General features: G+C 34.9%; 1 protein-coding gene across 3 annotated transcripts in view; it reads left to right on the top strand.

Moving 5' to 3' along the window:
- Nucleotides 1–8304, top strand: part of WAC (WW domain containing adaptor with coiled-coil) — a 48921-nt gene extending 40617 nt beyond the window's left edge. For all 3 annotated transcript variants that reach the window (XM_039363870.1, XM_039363851.1, XM_039363861.1), the window contains exons 10-14: nucleotides 842–990; nucleotides 1934–2052; nucleotides 3628–3802; nucleotides 6279–6406; nucleotides 6810–8304. In XM_039363870.1, the coding sequence (XP_039219804.1) occupies nucleotides 842–990; nucleotides 1934–2052; nucleotides 3628–3802; nucleotides 6279–6406; nucleotides 6810–6879 (641 nt within the window). In that variant the 3' untranslated portion in view covers nucleotides 6880–8304. The remainder of the gene's footprint in view (nucleotides 1–841; nucleotides 991–1933; nucleotides 2053–3627; nucleotides 3803–6278; nucleotides 6407–6809) is intronic.
- The last annotated feature ends 7112 nt before the right edge of the window (nucleotides 8305–15416 follow it).

Below are 15416 nucleotides of genomic sequence, written 5' to 3'. Positions count from 1 at the left end.
TTCATTTGCTGCAATTTATGTACTTCTTGTTTCCAAAAAGTCTGTTGAAAACAAATTACCTATATACTACTAAAGCATTTGTTGTCATGACTTTTAAACCGATTGAAACAATGCATCATAGGATAATAATTTTTTAGCTGAGATATCCCAAATGGACTAACTTAACTTATAAAATCTGGGATACATGACTTCTGAGGGAATAGCCTTTGGGAAGGTTGTGGCTGCTTCAGTGCTATAGGCTGCTGATCACGTGATCTTCATTTTCAGTGTTCTGAGACAGTTTCCCAGTCCTCATTTCTTCCCATCCAGCAGCAGCCTTGCAACTTCATGCTGGCTTCTCTACTGACCTTCTCCTTGCAAGCTTTCCACAAACAAAATAAAAGAACCAGTAGGAATTCAAGGGAGAAGGAAGGAAGGAAGGTTTCTGATGCTCCCTGCCAGCTTCCTCACAAGGGGAGCCGACAGAAAATCTCTCCCACTGCTTTTTTGCCCACCCATGAGCATTCTGTTTCTTTGCTTAGTTAAGAAAATATATCTGGAAGAATGACTGAACAGGGCATGAGTTGCCTAGTTTTTTCCTAAATCCTACTTATTGTTGCAGCACAAATAGTTGTGTATGTCATGCTAATGTAAGATTTTCATTCTTTGATGCAGTAAATTTGCTGGACTGTGACTATAATAAAGGTTGATTGATTGATGCAGTAATGCCTGCTTTGACTTTATTTATGTTAATGACAGCAGCAAATTTATTTATAGGATTGCCTGACTTAACTGTCATAAAATACTGTTTCTTTAAAAATAGTCAATAAGCAATAAATCACTGTTATGATTTTATTCACAGCTCAACCATCTAATCAGTCCCCAATGTCTTTAACATCCGATGCTTCATCACCAAGATCATATGTATCTCCAAGAATAAGCACGCCTCAGACTAACACAGTTCCTTTGAAACCTTTGATTAGTACACCTCCTGTATCATCACAGCCAAAGGTAAGCTTTAATGTTGTAAGAATAAAACTCTATTATGGTTAGTCTCCAGTATGTTCATAGAATTATAAATCATCACATGGTGGTTTATACTTGTAGTTGACAAGGACACTCAAAACTTTTTTTTAAAAAGTTGGTAAGTTGGTCTTCCACATTGTATGCATATGAATTTAATACTTCTTACCCCAGTGCAGGACTTTATATTTCCCTCTATTAAATTTCATCCTAATTTCAGCCCATTGTGTCCAGATCTTAAAATCTCTCTCTTCTTAAAAGTTTTACCATAATGTCATCTGCAGATTTTAAATGTTCTCAATGATATTTTAGTGCCTTCTATATTGTAATATTTGTTGTATAAAATAAAAGACTGAAATATTTTAAGATATTTTGCCAGCTAATCTTAACTGTATGAATTGGTTTCTAAAGGATGAAAAATCTAGCTTTATTTATTTTTAGTGTGTTCCTATTTATGTGTTGATTTTTAACATGAGCAACAAAAGATGCAGTCTTGTGTCTGGCATTTGAATAGGTGAACTGTGGCAAGATTGTTATATAGAGTCCAGCTCATGTAGCTTCTCTAGGTGATATTAAATCAGTAATTATTCATACCAAATGGATCTTAATTGGTGATTGAATGTTCACAAGTTCCTAAGGCTCTTGTATTCCCAGTATACCGCCAAAGGGAGCTAAATAGATGCCTTACTATAGCAACCAAAAAATCATAGTATTAAACATTCAGCTCTAGCTTCATTTATCAGGATTGCTTTTATCAGAAGGAGCCAGAACATCTCAGGGCAAGTTTTATTTTGTTATTAATTTAACAAGAGTCCCAATATTATATAACAGTAGGGCTTATTTTATTCTGGCATAAATATTGATGAAGGACAGTCTGTTGATTATAGCTGTTTGAACAAATGTGGGTATCTAATCAAGTTTTGAACTTCAGGTTACTACTTCAGGTATTAAGCAAGGACCAGTTTTACAGTCAACATCTCAGCAACCTGTGATTGCTGATAAACCACAATGTCATGAACCTGCTTCTCCTCGAAGTCTTCAGCGTTCAAGGTAAATTTAAATTAATTAGGCATTGATTTCATTGTGCATTGTACTAGAAATGTTGATTATATTATATACTCATTTTGATGGCATATTTTCTCATCTACACATTTTACTCAGGGTTTTTAAATTAAAGTTTGAATTATGCATTGCTAATATAATAATTGTAGATGTTATATTTTCTTATTTTATTAGATTATTCTGTTTCTTAGAAGAAATATCTCTCCTGCAGACTACTAATCATATTACTAAATTTGCAATTTAACCACCAATATCTGTTAATGTTTTTCTTACATGACATAAGTTGGCTGGAAAAATACAAGGAGGTCCAGTAAGCTGGACCTAAACAAACGAATTTGTCTAAGTGCTTTGCGCAGTCTTATATTAAACATTTGAATCAGAATCAGAAACATTTTCCGCTCTGAGCCCAAATATTGCTAATTGTAAAATACAGAATGAAAGTATGCTGAATTATCAAATTTATAAAAACCATTTCATTTGTTTCTAAGCAGTAGAATAAATGTTCAGATTCCACTTTTATTTGAACAACTAAATAGCTGAACATATCAGAGAGCTATATGTAAGATTTTTAAAACATTATAGAGAAAGGTTTTTCCCAAAAATTCCCTTGATTTTTATGAAAATAATTCCCAACATCTTCATTCTATAGTAAACTGGGTCTAAAGTAACTCAGGACACAAACTTTGTTGTACAACCTAAGAGACAATTTGACTTAAATACATTTCAAAGAAACTACACGTCTTACTAAGCCACATGTTTTACCTTCTCCCAACTCTTTCTCAGAGGAAGAAGGTGGATGCTGGAGTTAACAATAGTAAATATGTACCCTTCAGAGAAACAGCAATTTGATAGATGGTAATATTGTTTTTTTCTTATATGTAAAAGTAAGTCCAGATAGTTTTCTAAAACTGCTTTTTTTTGGCTGCTGTTTCTGTTTTTTTTATTATCAATATTTCTATATCGTGGTGGCTCAGTGGATAGAATGCAGTATTGCAGGCTAATTCTGCTCACAGCCAGGAGTTTGATCCTGACCGACTCAAGTTTGACTCAGCCTTCCATCCTTCCAGAGTCAGTAAAATAAGGGTCCAGATTGTTGGGAGCAATATACTGACTTTGTAAACCACTTAGAGAGGGGTGTAAAGCATTATGGAGCAGTATATAAATCTGAGGATTATTGTGATTGCTATTGCTATGCCACTCCAATTCAAAAAGCGCTAAATGGAATAAATAAAAAAACTATTCTTCAACTATTCAAATGAAAGATTTATGGAAAGCAATGTATAAAATACACCTGTAATCAAATAACTTTTATTTCTTTGATGATTCTGTAAGGATAGTCAGTGTTTAAAATCAACAATTACTAAAATTTTGACAGTGATTATTGAAATAATTCAGTATAACCTGCATAAATTTAAAAAAAGGTTTGGGTAATTAAAATATAATATAAATAAATGCATGTCCATTAGTGGCTGGCAAAGTAGTAGGAAAATATATTAGACATAGAAGATTTGAAAATTGTATGAATTAATGTGACAGTGACACAGTTCATTCTTTTTCTTATAGTAGTCCATCTCCTGGTCCAAATCATACCTCCAATACAAGTGCTTCAAATGCAACAGCACCACAGAATGCATCTGGACGGCCTACATGTTCATTAACTCCTACACTGGCAGGCCATTTCAATGAGAATCTTATAAAGCATGTGCAAGGATGGCCTGCAGATCATGCAGAAAAACAGGTGATTATACATCCAATGGTTTTCTTGTGTGTTGTAGATCAGTTCTATTAGAACTTTTGTGTACAAGTAGTTGTCGGCTTACAACCACAAGTGAGCCCAAAATTTCTGTTACTAAGCAAAACAATTGTTAAATGGGTTTTGCTCCATTTTAAGACCTTTCTGGCCACGGTTATTAAGTGAATCACCACAGTTCAGTTATTAACATGGTAGTTAAATGAATCTGGCTTCCCCTTTGACTTTGCTTGTCAGAAGGTCATAAAAGGTGATCACATGACCCCAGGGCACTGCAAACATCATAAATATGAATCAGTTGCCAAGCATCTTAATTTTGATCAAATGACCATGATCAAAAGTACGAAAAATGATCATAAATTATTTTTTTCAGTGGCGTTGTAACTTTGAATGTTCACTAAATAAACTGTTGTAAGTCAAGGACTACCTGTATCTGATAATATTTAGTAAGCATTCTTTGTTAATATTTTTTCATAATTTTCTACTTTCCATTTTAGAAATGGAGAGAGATTAGAATAACTTCTTTGGATGGGAAGAAACAGGCTATAGAAGCAGCAGAAGTAGTTTTTTTTTTATATATATAAAAAATACTATATAACCTAGAGTTGTTAACTGTTGTTTTCATTCTAATTCTGTTTATATAAATATTTATTAAATTATATGTGATGCAGGTGATCCAGGTAACACTAGTGTATTTCCAGGTCTTCTGTCAATGGTCCTCTGCTTCATATTGTGAGGCTGTAGGGGAAGATTGATCTTGATAACCAATCTGTAATTTCACATGGACCTAATGCTAAGCAGTCCGTGTATGATTTGGGAATCTTGCACTGGCAGGAGAAACCAAGCAGAATTGAATGAGCAGCATATGTCAGCACAGCAGGTCGGTTGGAATAATCCAGATATAAAATAAAATCTGGTTAATCTTAGAGCCATACTGGGCCACTGATATAGAATCATATAATTGCTGGGCTCATTTGTAATGCTAAGCTATAATTTACTTAATTAAGATTAATTAAATAATAATTGGCTAAACTTTCATAAGACAGAAACAAACAAAACTGATGATGTTATCTAGTTTGGGTAGATGGGTGTGCCTTTGCTCTTTCTTGCTGACCTAGTTTAACCCCCTTTTCCTTATTGCATGAATATTGTCTTGTTTTGTTTTTATGTTTAGTAAGCTTTTAGGTTTTTCAATAAGCACCATGTTCTTTTTCTGTTTTTTCTTCTTCCTCTCAACTAGAATAGTTTACAACTGTGCTTTTTACTTAGATGTGTATACATCTGCCAGAATATTCCAGGAAACATTGATTTGGAAGTTCTGAGATTAATTTGTTATACCATGGAACCAGAACATTCCTGGATCATAGCAAATTACTTACTATTCTGAAAAGTTTACTTTTGGAAATATGTGGATTACATCCGGAAAGCTCAAATTGCTATCTTCTAGAAGAAAATAGATTCTGAGGACATACATGATTTTATCCCAAATTTTAGTTTCTCATTTCTTAAGAACTTCCTATCTAAGTTTTCTTTAAGAGCATTTTAACACTCAGGAAGGAGGTAAGGAACCTTTCCTGAATATACTGAGAGGATGGACAGTGATCTGTCTCTAATACTTTAATTTGGATTTATTGACTGATCAGGGGATTGGATTGAATGGACTAAATTCTCTGTGATAATCCCAAACTTACAAAGAATTGAAAATTTTATGTCATGAGAGGCTTGCTTGAATTCAGAAGGGGATAGGAAGAGAGATTTTATTCTTTCTAGCAGTACAACTTGGCAGTTATGAAGGTGGTTCATTCGGAAAAAGGCAAGGTAGGTTATTGGGTTCAGATCTTTCTTTGCAGTATGTAGTTGTCCTATCATTAGTCCTAGGGGTTTGAGTATTATATATTTTATATATACTTGATTATATATTCTATATATACTTGATTATAAATACCACATATTTGACTTTTTGTGCATATTTTCTTTTTATTTGAATCGTCCTTTTATTTTGAACAAGTGAAGCTCTGAGATAGAATGCCTATCCCAAAATTACACAGCTTGGCTTCATTTCTTTTCTGAGTCTGGCTTTGCAGTCTTCCCTCCAGTGCCTTGCCTTGGCTCTTGCCTGTTCAGTTCAAAGTTTGAGAATTTAAGATTACTTCATGTCAGCCAAATAAATGTAATAAAACAAACAGTGATTGCAGCAAACTTACATTTTGTTTATTTATTAACATTGAAGAACATGTTGGGTGATAGGAATATTATTGTGATTGCTTTATGTTAATCATATTTGTAATTATCCCAAAGTCTATCCCAATTGGCAGGTCAGAGTAGTATCACAATATGGTTGTATAATTAACTTTAACACAGCAGTTTAGGGCTTTGTATTGCTCTTATTTTTGGGATTCTAGTTCTCATTCAGCATTGTATAGAAATGAAATAAATTTCTGAATAGTTGCTTTTAATTTTTTAGGCATCAAGATTACGTGAAGAAGCTCATAATACAGGAAGTGTCCATATGTCTGAAACTTGTACTGAATTAAAAAACTTAAGATCTTTAGTTCGAGTATGTGAAATTCAAGCAACTTTGCGTGAGCAAAGGTAATTATTCATTTTGGATGCATTTTTTTGATTTGCTAAATTTTCAGTTATGTTTGTTTGTACAACTTTTACATAAATGTAGGAGGATGATTCCCTAGTGCACAGTCAAGGGCTAGGAACTGTTAAAATTTAACACCAGGATGATGCTGACTGAAACAGGCATAATACCTCCCTCCACAGCCATTGAACTACTGAAGGTACCCTTGTGTGCTCCGGATCTTGAACAATAATTTAGTCCATTATGTGTACCATTAAGGTATGTCAATCATTTCCAGGCCCAAGAATTTTATCCTTTTTTAAAAAAGTTTAAAAAAATCATATAAACAAGTTTATCACAGAATAACTGCTTACTGAAGAATCAATTTGGTATCTCAGATGCTAATTATATTATTTTCTTTTATAGGATACTCTTTTTGAGACAACAAATTAAAGAACTTGAAAAACTAAAGAATCAGAATTCCTTCATGGTGTGAAATATTGAATAATTGCACATGGGTTTTAAGTACAAGACTGTAAAACTAGTTGCCCAGTCTTAACTTTTTTCAGCTGCATTTGCGTAGACTTTGGACCGTTGAGTTGGGCAATACAAAATAACATGGGAAAGGAGAAAGGAAGGAAGTCATTCGGGGTTAAAATACAAGGTGATTTGTAAAACCCTTGAAATGTAGATTTCTTGTAGATGTATTCTTCACGTTGTAAATATGTTTTGTAGAGTGAAGCCATGGGAAGCCATGTGTATCAGAGCTTAGACATCCAAAACTAATCAATGCTGAGATGGCTAAATACCTAGCCTTTTACATGTAAACCTATCTGCAAAATTAGCTCTCTTTTTTAGTTAATTTATCGTTCTGAAATCTTGCATTTCCTGAAATACAATGCAAGCACCAGGTGATCTATGTCTCAAAGCTGCAACAGTTTGAAACAGTTAGGGTAATGTACAAAATATCATGAAACAACTGTTTCCACACTTGCACCTAATCAACAGCAGTGCTTTTCCATTTCTGTTTTACAGAGCAGTGTTTTTAATTTTCTGTGTTCATTTTCCTTTTAAATTCCTAGATCTGATTTTATTAGTTTTTTTTAAAAAATTCTTCTAATTTCTTCCTTTCATAAGGCACTGTTGCTATGGCACTTTTCTATAATCTTTTCATTCCTGTACAGTAGCTTAAAATTGCAGTGATTGAGCATAACCCACTTATTTGTATAAATTATTGAAATGTATTTCCATTTGCACCCTGAAAGAATGGACTGATACTACTACTGGGCATATGTGTTTGAAGGTACATCCCTTTCTCAGATTATAAGGAAATAGCCCGATGAACATGTCAACATAGTTGTGGGAGGGAAAGAAGGAAAAAGCTAGTCAGATGTGAATTGTATCTGTTGTAATAAACATGTTTTCAAACAAAGAAACAAACAAAAAACCACTGGTTTTCTTTTCCTTGATCGATAACATATTACAATTTAGACTGTTTGGAGATTCTTCATCAAAGCTGTTCTTGTTGAATACTTTTTTACTTAATTAAAAATAAGTCCTCACAGGAGGTTTTGTTTTAAAAAAATTGTAATTGTGTATAAAATATTTAATGACATTCAACAAGGATCAGTGACACTCCCAACAGTTGTCATATGTTAACTCCTGGTTTTTACCTGTCTTGCTATTATGACTTTTCATTTGAAAGGATGTTTGTGTTGTAGCTAACTGTTCAAGTCTGGTGCTGACTGCTGTTCTTAGCCATCACAAAACGCTGACTTTGTGTAATTGGAGTGTCTCACTGTTTGAAAATGGTGGGAAAGCTCAGCTTTGTATATTGTTTCCTAAAGTATATTAAAAAAATAAAAAAGAAACTATTGCTACTACAAAATAAATTTGGGTTTTTTATTTCCAAAAAAAAAAATTAATAACTGTTGTTTAAGTCTTCATACATTCCTATCTGTCTCTTTAGAACTTTAAGTCATGCGGAAAAATGGCCAACTTGCAAACCAGCTGTGCCACTGCTGATGTATTGACTTAAAATTCATTCACAGATGCATCTATCTCAGAAAAACAGAATCCTGCTTATTTATGTATGCCTCCTTGTTTGCTTGTAAATCTGTTGTCTTACCTTTTTGTCTTATTGATAAAACACTGTAAAATGAAAACACTCTATAAAATGATTTCTCTTGATAGAGACCTCAAAGAAGATGTAATATTTCCAAAAGTTTTAAAGCCAGAAAAGAAAAAAGCTATTTTTGTAAAACAAAGAAACAAACTTATTTTTAGCACTGTTTACTAATCTGCAATCACTTTCTTATTTTAAGAGCTTAAAATGTATTATGTATAACCTGATCTGTTCATAAAATCATGTTTGCTTTATGAAAATTGAAAGTGGTTGATTTATAAAATTAAAAGTGCGTCTAGGTGGGTGATAATGCAACAGTATAACAGATTAGTAAGAAATAATTTATATAAGTTATGGAAATATTAATGTAGTTAAAATAGAGTTTAATACACTGAATTCTGGTGTTTCAATAAAGAAGTGTACAGTGTTTATGGGTCAGCTTCTTTGTGCTGTTCTGATCTTTGTGGATCTTGAGTAGATTCACAGGGCAAAGAGGAGTTTTCCCATTCTAAAGTTTTGTTGATTTGTTCTGTTCTCTTGAACAAGCATGCCAATCAAAATTGTCTTTGGTAATTGATATTAACTAGAAAAATTGTAATTTTTCATTCTGAAAGAAGCAGTCCATCAAGAGGCAGGAATACGTCATGTTCAGTAAAACTGCTCTATTCCATCTTTGTTTTTTCTAAAAAAATACTAATTTAAAATATTTTAAGGAGGAAAAAGAGATTTTTTTTTTTAATCCCTTCAGATTTCCACAATCACAAATTGGGAATTTCTTTCCTCTGTTTGTTAAACAGCACTTTTTATTTCCTTAAATTTTAGTGTTGTATTGTGATTATGATTTTTGGTAAGTGAACTGCCAAACAAAAACTAGCTCTCTGACTGATTCAGATTGCATGCCTTGCACTAGCTAGTTGTACAAATACCTTTTTAATATTTAAAAATGTTCAAAATCTCAAGCAATCACTTAATATCACAAATTTGTGTTCCTGTCCAAAATCTCATATAATTTCAGGTGATGATAAAATTTCCTGACAATTGGCATTTCAGGTTACAATTATTTATTTTTTATTTAATGTTGGTCTTGTGGATTTCATCTTAGATTAGAAAATGTATCTGTCAACTTTCAAAAGTTTTTGATATTGTCAGTGATATTTGACCAATTCCTATTTAGCTAGCCCAACAGTCCCAGCCCCCTCAATTGTCCTTAAGACACCATACTTGCCCAATCAAAGGAAGCCCCTCCATTATCTTATTATAATTATATATTTTGTAACTACCTAGTAGTGTTCCGTGTGTCTTGACATACAGCCATCCTGGCCACATGACCATGGAAATTGTCTTTGGACAAGGCTGGCTCCCTCAGCTAAGAAACTTGAGTTGAGCACTGCCCTGTAGAGTTGGATCCAACTGGACGGGATACCTTTACCTTTCAATACAGACCTTCCTGGGGAAGCCTATAATGCTGGGAATGGTAAAAGGAAAGAAGATGACAATCTAAAGAAAGGTTACAGTAGGGATGGATGCACCATCGGAATACCTGAATAAGCAGGCTAGGGACAGATTGTCATGGAGAAAATCTATGTAGTTACTAACAGTCAGCCACTTGATAGCACACGATCATTTTGTAAGCAGTAAAATGTCACAAGCTGTTAAGCATTGATTTTGAAGGCAAGATTCTGTTTCAATTTTCTGGGTCCTTGCATAGGCATGCTCAAGATGAAAGAATTGACAAATTTCAGATAAAAATGTAGAATTGAATTTTTGTCCAGCTGCTCTTTAAGCTAAAATTAGTTTCCCAGCTGCATCAGTTTCGGTGGGACAGCCTCTTGTCCTTTATTATGTAGTGCTTCATTTCATTTATTTTTATTTTATTACTTTAATGTCAGCCTTGCAAGATAATCTAGACAAGAAGCACACCCCAAATTACTATCTCTATCCTTATTGTAAAATTACATTAACAGAAATCTGAAAGTGCATCTCTTCCCTTTCCCCTTTATCACCCAAGAAACTAGAGAGGGGGGCCTTCTGAGTGCTTGAGCAGGAGATCTCCAAGGTCCCTTCCAGCTCCGTTCCTCTGTCATGCCCCTATTTTTTCTGCAGGCTCAGTTACCCCTTTATCTAACAGCTTCTTCCTCCTGTCTCCCTAAGTCAGGGGTAGGCAACCTTGGCTCTTTTATGACTCTTGGACTTCAACTCCCAGAATTCCTGAGCCAGGATGGCTGGCTCAGGAATTCTGGGAGTTGAAGTCCAGGATTCATAAAAGAGCCAAGGTTGTCTACCCCTGCCCTAGGTCATTTTTGCATACCATTGTATTAATTATCACTAAAATTAATGGCCAGTAATACAAGGTACCAGCTTCCTATCAAAGGAATCATGATCTGCCTTTCTAACATAAACTTAACTATACTAGATGGAAAGTTGTAACCTAGCAAAAGGAAAGCTGATACTATCTGCAAATCCCAGGAATTGCCAGGCGTAGTTGTTTTATTCGTCAAGCAAAAATTACAAATTCAAACAAAATCAAAACGTGACAGCGATGATATACATGCCAGTGCACTTACATACGCTCCCTTAGGGACCTCTTAAATATGGAGTGAGGTCCACAGAACTTAATTTAGGATTAAAATCAATGGCTGATACAAGTGAATCAGGTAAAATATTCTAATCTAGACTGACAATTCTGTTGCAAAAATTGAAGTTTAAAAGTGGTTCACATGTGTTATATGATTAAAACTAAAAGTCATTTCCAGGTAAAGCGTTATGTACAAATTTGTACACAATACCTAAGTCTTACTGCAAGTGTCAGTTCTAAACTATACAAACTAAGAATTTCAAGCCTAGAAACATAAAGTATCCAAGACTTCTCTTGTAAAGTACTTATGAATTCGCTTGATTGTATTAACGTCCAATATATGGTAAGGATTCCAGACATTTGAACAGTATTCTAGGATTGGCCTAATGTATGTTTTATAAGCTCTAATAAGCAATACAATATTTCCAGTAAAAAAAAATTCATAGAATTAAGTCCACAATTTTAATGCTTTTTAAGCAATGCTGTTAACAATAAACTTTAGAACACAAATGGTTGGGGATGAGTACACTCAGGTTCTTAAGGGAAGGATTATCTATTAGATGAGTGGTGCCTAACCTTTCTGGCTGCATGGACTGGCAGTTGCAGCCATAGCAGCAGTCGGGGGGGGGGGAGGAGATAGTTTCATGCATGCAACATAGTTCTGTACATGTGCAAATGAAGATTCGCATGCTCTCCCGCCACTTGTGTGGCCTGGTTCCCAATGGGCTGCAGACCGGTACCAGTCCACGGACACTGTATTAGATCAATACCACCTAACTTAATTCTGATTTTGTTTTCCAATATGCAAAACTGAACTTTTCTTAACTGAAACCTGGAATTGCCAAATGGATGACCATTCGAAGACATTGTCAGTGTTATTTTGCAAAACAAGTTTTTAGCAATTAAACAATTTTACAGTACATAATCAGCAAAGAGGACACACAATTACTTTTGTTCATGCAGTCCAAATATTTTTACAATGAAAAAAGTTGTAAATTTGGGTAACAAGTTACTTTCTTTCAAAAGGCGAATAATCAGTTGGTTTATAATTGATTGCATGATTTTGCATGTAACACAACAGAGAGATGGGCCTGTAGTGGAGTTTCCAAGGCAATAGTACGGACGTTCATAACATGTAAGTACAGTATAGGACTGTGTGGGAAAAAAAATAGAAGGAAGAGCTATGTATATCACTTTGCATTCCTGAATAAAAGATGAACTATATATCTAATAATTCCTATGTCTATCAATGATCACAACTAATCTAAGTCATTAGAAGAAGTCTGTTAAAAGCATTGCTATCATACAATATAGTTTTATTGATTATTCAGTTGACTATATGAAAAAACAATGAGCATCAGCTGTAATAAAAAAAGTGTCCATAAATATTGGGCCCTTGTTGGGACATAACTGGCAGTTGAATCAGATATGTATCTTCTATACCGTGCTCTACATGCACACATTCTCTTGAGGTAGGGCACTTCACATTTAACCATAAAATACAGCTGCTCAAATTTTGCACAGGTAAAGGCTACCCAATGGTCCTAAGTCAAACCTGTCAGGTATTTTTCTGTTTAAAAATATATTCTTGCCCAGCCATTTCAACAATTTGATGTTTGCAAGAGACTCAGTGTTGGTTTAGACATTAATGGCCAAAGCTCTTTCTTTAATACAGGTAAGTCCTCAACTTATGACCACAATTTAGCCCAATATTTATTTTGCTAAATGAGAAATTTGTTAAGGGAGTTTTGCCCCATTTTACGACTTTTCTTAGCCTATTAGTTAAGTGAATCACTGCAGTTGTTAAATTAGTAACATGTTAAGCTATGGCTTCCCCATTGACTTTGCATGTCAGAAGGTTGCAAAAGGGGATAACCTGATCACGGAGATGCTGCAACAGTTGTAAGTTTGAAAATGGTCATAAGCAAGGCTTTTTTTCTCATAGAATGCCCAGAGCGGAGTTCCGGCACCTTTTTGGGATGGAATCTTGTAGGGTAGGCAAGGCAGGTTGTATGATGTGTGTGAGTTCTGGCACTTTTTTTTTTATTATTACAAAAAAAGCACTGGTCATAAGTCACTTTTTCCAGTGCCGTTGTAACCTCAAATGGTGGAGGATGACCTGTATTGCCTTAGCTGAGAGCAGGTTATATTGATAGGCTAATATTTTTAGAAGTGAATTCATCTATAGATAGCTATAAACTTTTGGCTTTTTCATGGGATGCAAGGTGGTACAGAATGTGGACAGTGCTGATTAGTGATGTCCCAGAGATTTTCTTACTTTTTCTATACGTTGAAGGCTCTAACCAGTAACAGAAGGCTGTAATGTTAGAAATAAAACTGCGTGTGTGAAAAATGGGCTAGTATTTAAAACAAGAGAAATGTTACTGGACAAGCTCTTACAGCAGTTTGCGGTCTCATTGCCATCAGTTCCCCTTTTTCTAGAATCCACTAGATGGCGATAGTGCACCAGATATTTTCATTTCTCTTCTTGAAGAACTATAATCCTTCCTTCGTTGACTCCACAGACATTTATTCCTTTCTTTCTTCCTTTACAAGGGTTTCTGTAGATGTTCCGAAGTAACAAAGAATGTTGCTGTGTGAGGCAGATTCCCCACGGAAAAATCGCTTTACTTATATTCATATATTTTAATCATTCTGCTTAAGCATATTCAGTCCTTCAGTCAGATTCCCGTTATCTACCTGATTACCTGTTGAATAAGATCTTCCCCCTCCCTTAAAAAAAGTTTCTGGAAACTCATCCTCCTTTGTTTTTTCTCTGGAGGCTGCCTGGAGGAGCAATGAAAAAGCCCTAATCTTTTCCCCCAGTTATGGGATGAAATATTGAAGGCTACAGAAAAATAATATACTGGGTTTCTGGGTGCATGGGGTAACTTGGTAACACTGCACTAGGGTTGTGTTAGTTGGTACATGCTCAAGTCAAACTTTGCCCAGGTTCCTTCAAAGTAGGTTGTTTTTGAGGCCTGACTGGTGTCTGAGATTGGGCCACTCCACTCATTGAATTCCTTCCCGAATTGAGGTGCTCTGTGCCTGTGGGCCAGTCAGGATATGGTCTCTCTAGCACCTTCTGGAAGTTTAGGGCTCTTTGAAAAGTCCCCTAGAAGTATCCCTGTTAATAGATTGGTGCTGGAATAGTGTCAAGCCAGAGAGATTTATGAATAATAAAACAATGGAGTTCAGTGGCTTCTAAATCAAAATAAATAATAATTAAATAATAAGTAAGCCCCATACTTGACCAACACTGCAAGGAAATATCTGTGTTCACAATTCTGACATGGTGATTGGCAGCATTCAGAAGTAGCTTATGAGCAAATTGTCATAAGGTGTTCTTATGATCTTAAAAAAAAGGGAACATTTTTTTATATTTGATCTATTTCTCACCTTTATTATTTTTACAAATAACTCAAGGTGGCAAACATATCCAACACACTTTCCTCCTCCTATTTTCCCCACAACAACCCTTAAGGTGAGTTGGGTCCAGAGAGATCTACTCCTGGCTTAAGGAAGAACTTGAACTCAGAGCCTCTTTTGGCTTAGTGGTTAAGGCTTGGTGCCTTAACCACTAAGCCAAGCTGGCTCTCTTTTTCCTTATTTTTGTCTGTTGATCTTGCTATTATAATTTTCATTGAAAGATGGGAAAATGTGGTGACAACTGTCAGTGATGTCTGTTAAATATATCATCAAAGTAAAATCTTCATATTGAGTGGAATATTTTTTGGGGTAGTTTTTTTGTAGTTTTCTTAGCAACAATGTGGAGATAGTTTGCCATTATCTTTTCCAAGACATTTTTTCCTTCTCCCTAATCCCGCCTCCAGCCCTGGTTCATTCCAGTTTACTGCCCTAAGGTGCCACCTGGCTTGGGTTATGATAGAAAGAATAACTGTGGGGTGCCCTAGTTTTTTTTTTTTTTTAGTTGTTCAAGTCATTGGTGTTTTGCAGCACGAAAAGCAAGCAGGTTTAAAATAAGATCTAGGAGGAGATAAAGCTACTGTCTTGGGAACAAAAGTAAAATAAGAAATTCTGATGACAACAATGATCCCAAATGAAGAGATGCTTTTTAGGGAAAAGATGTACGATTTGGGTGTGAATCTTCTGTTAAGGGGAGTCCCTGTTCTAAAAATGGCAAAGGACAGCAAATTGAAGCCCTGCCTGTTTTGTGTAAGTGTTGTCACCCTCATATACAAAGAGTACGGTAGGCTTTGATCATGTTAGTGTTATTTCTTCCCTTCCCTTAATCAATGTGGAATAACAAGACAACTATGGATATGTATTTTGGTGACAATATGGAGAAAATGATTTACAGACTTTGTCTTGT

The sequence above is a fragment of the Crotalus tigris genome, unplaced genomic scaffold (genome assembly GCF_016545835.1).
Source record: "Crotalus tigris isolate CLP2741 ecotype Arizona unplaced genomic scaffold, ASM1654583v1 scf7180000017591.2836849, whole genome shotgun sequence".
In the NCBI taxonomy this organism is placed as follows: Eukaryota; Metazoa; Chordata; class Lepidosauria; order Squamata; family Viperidae; genus Crotalus; species Crotalus tigris.
The sequence above is the reverse complement of the archived record's forward strand: the minus strand, read 5'-3'. Positions and strand labels throughout refer to the sequence as shown.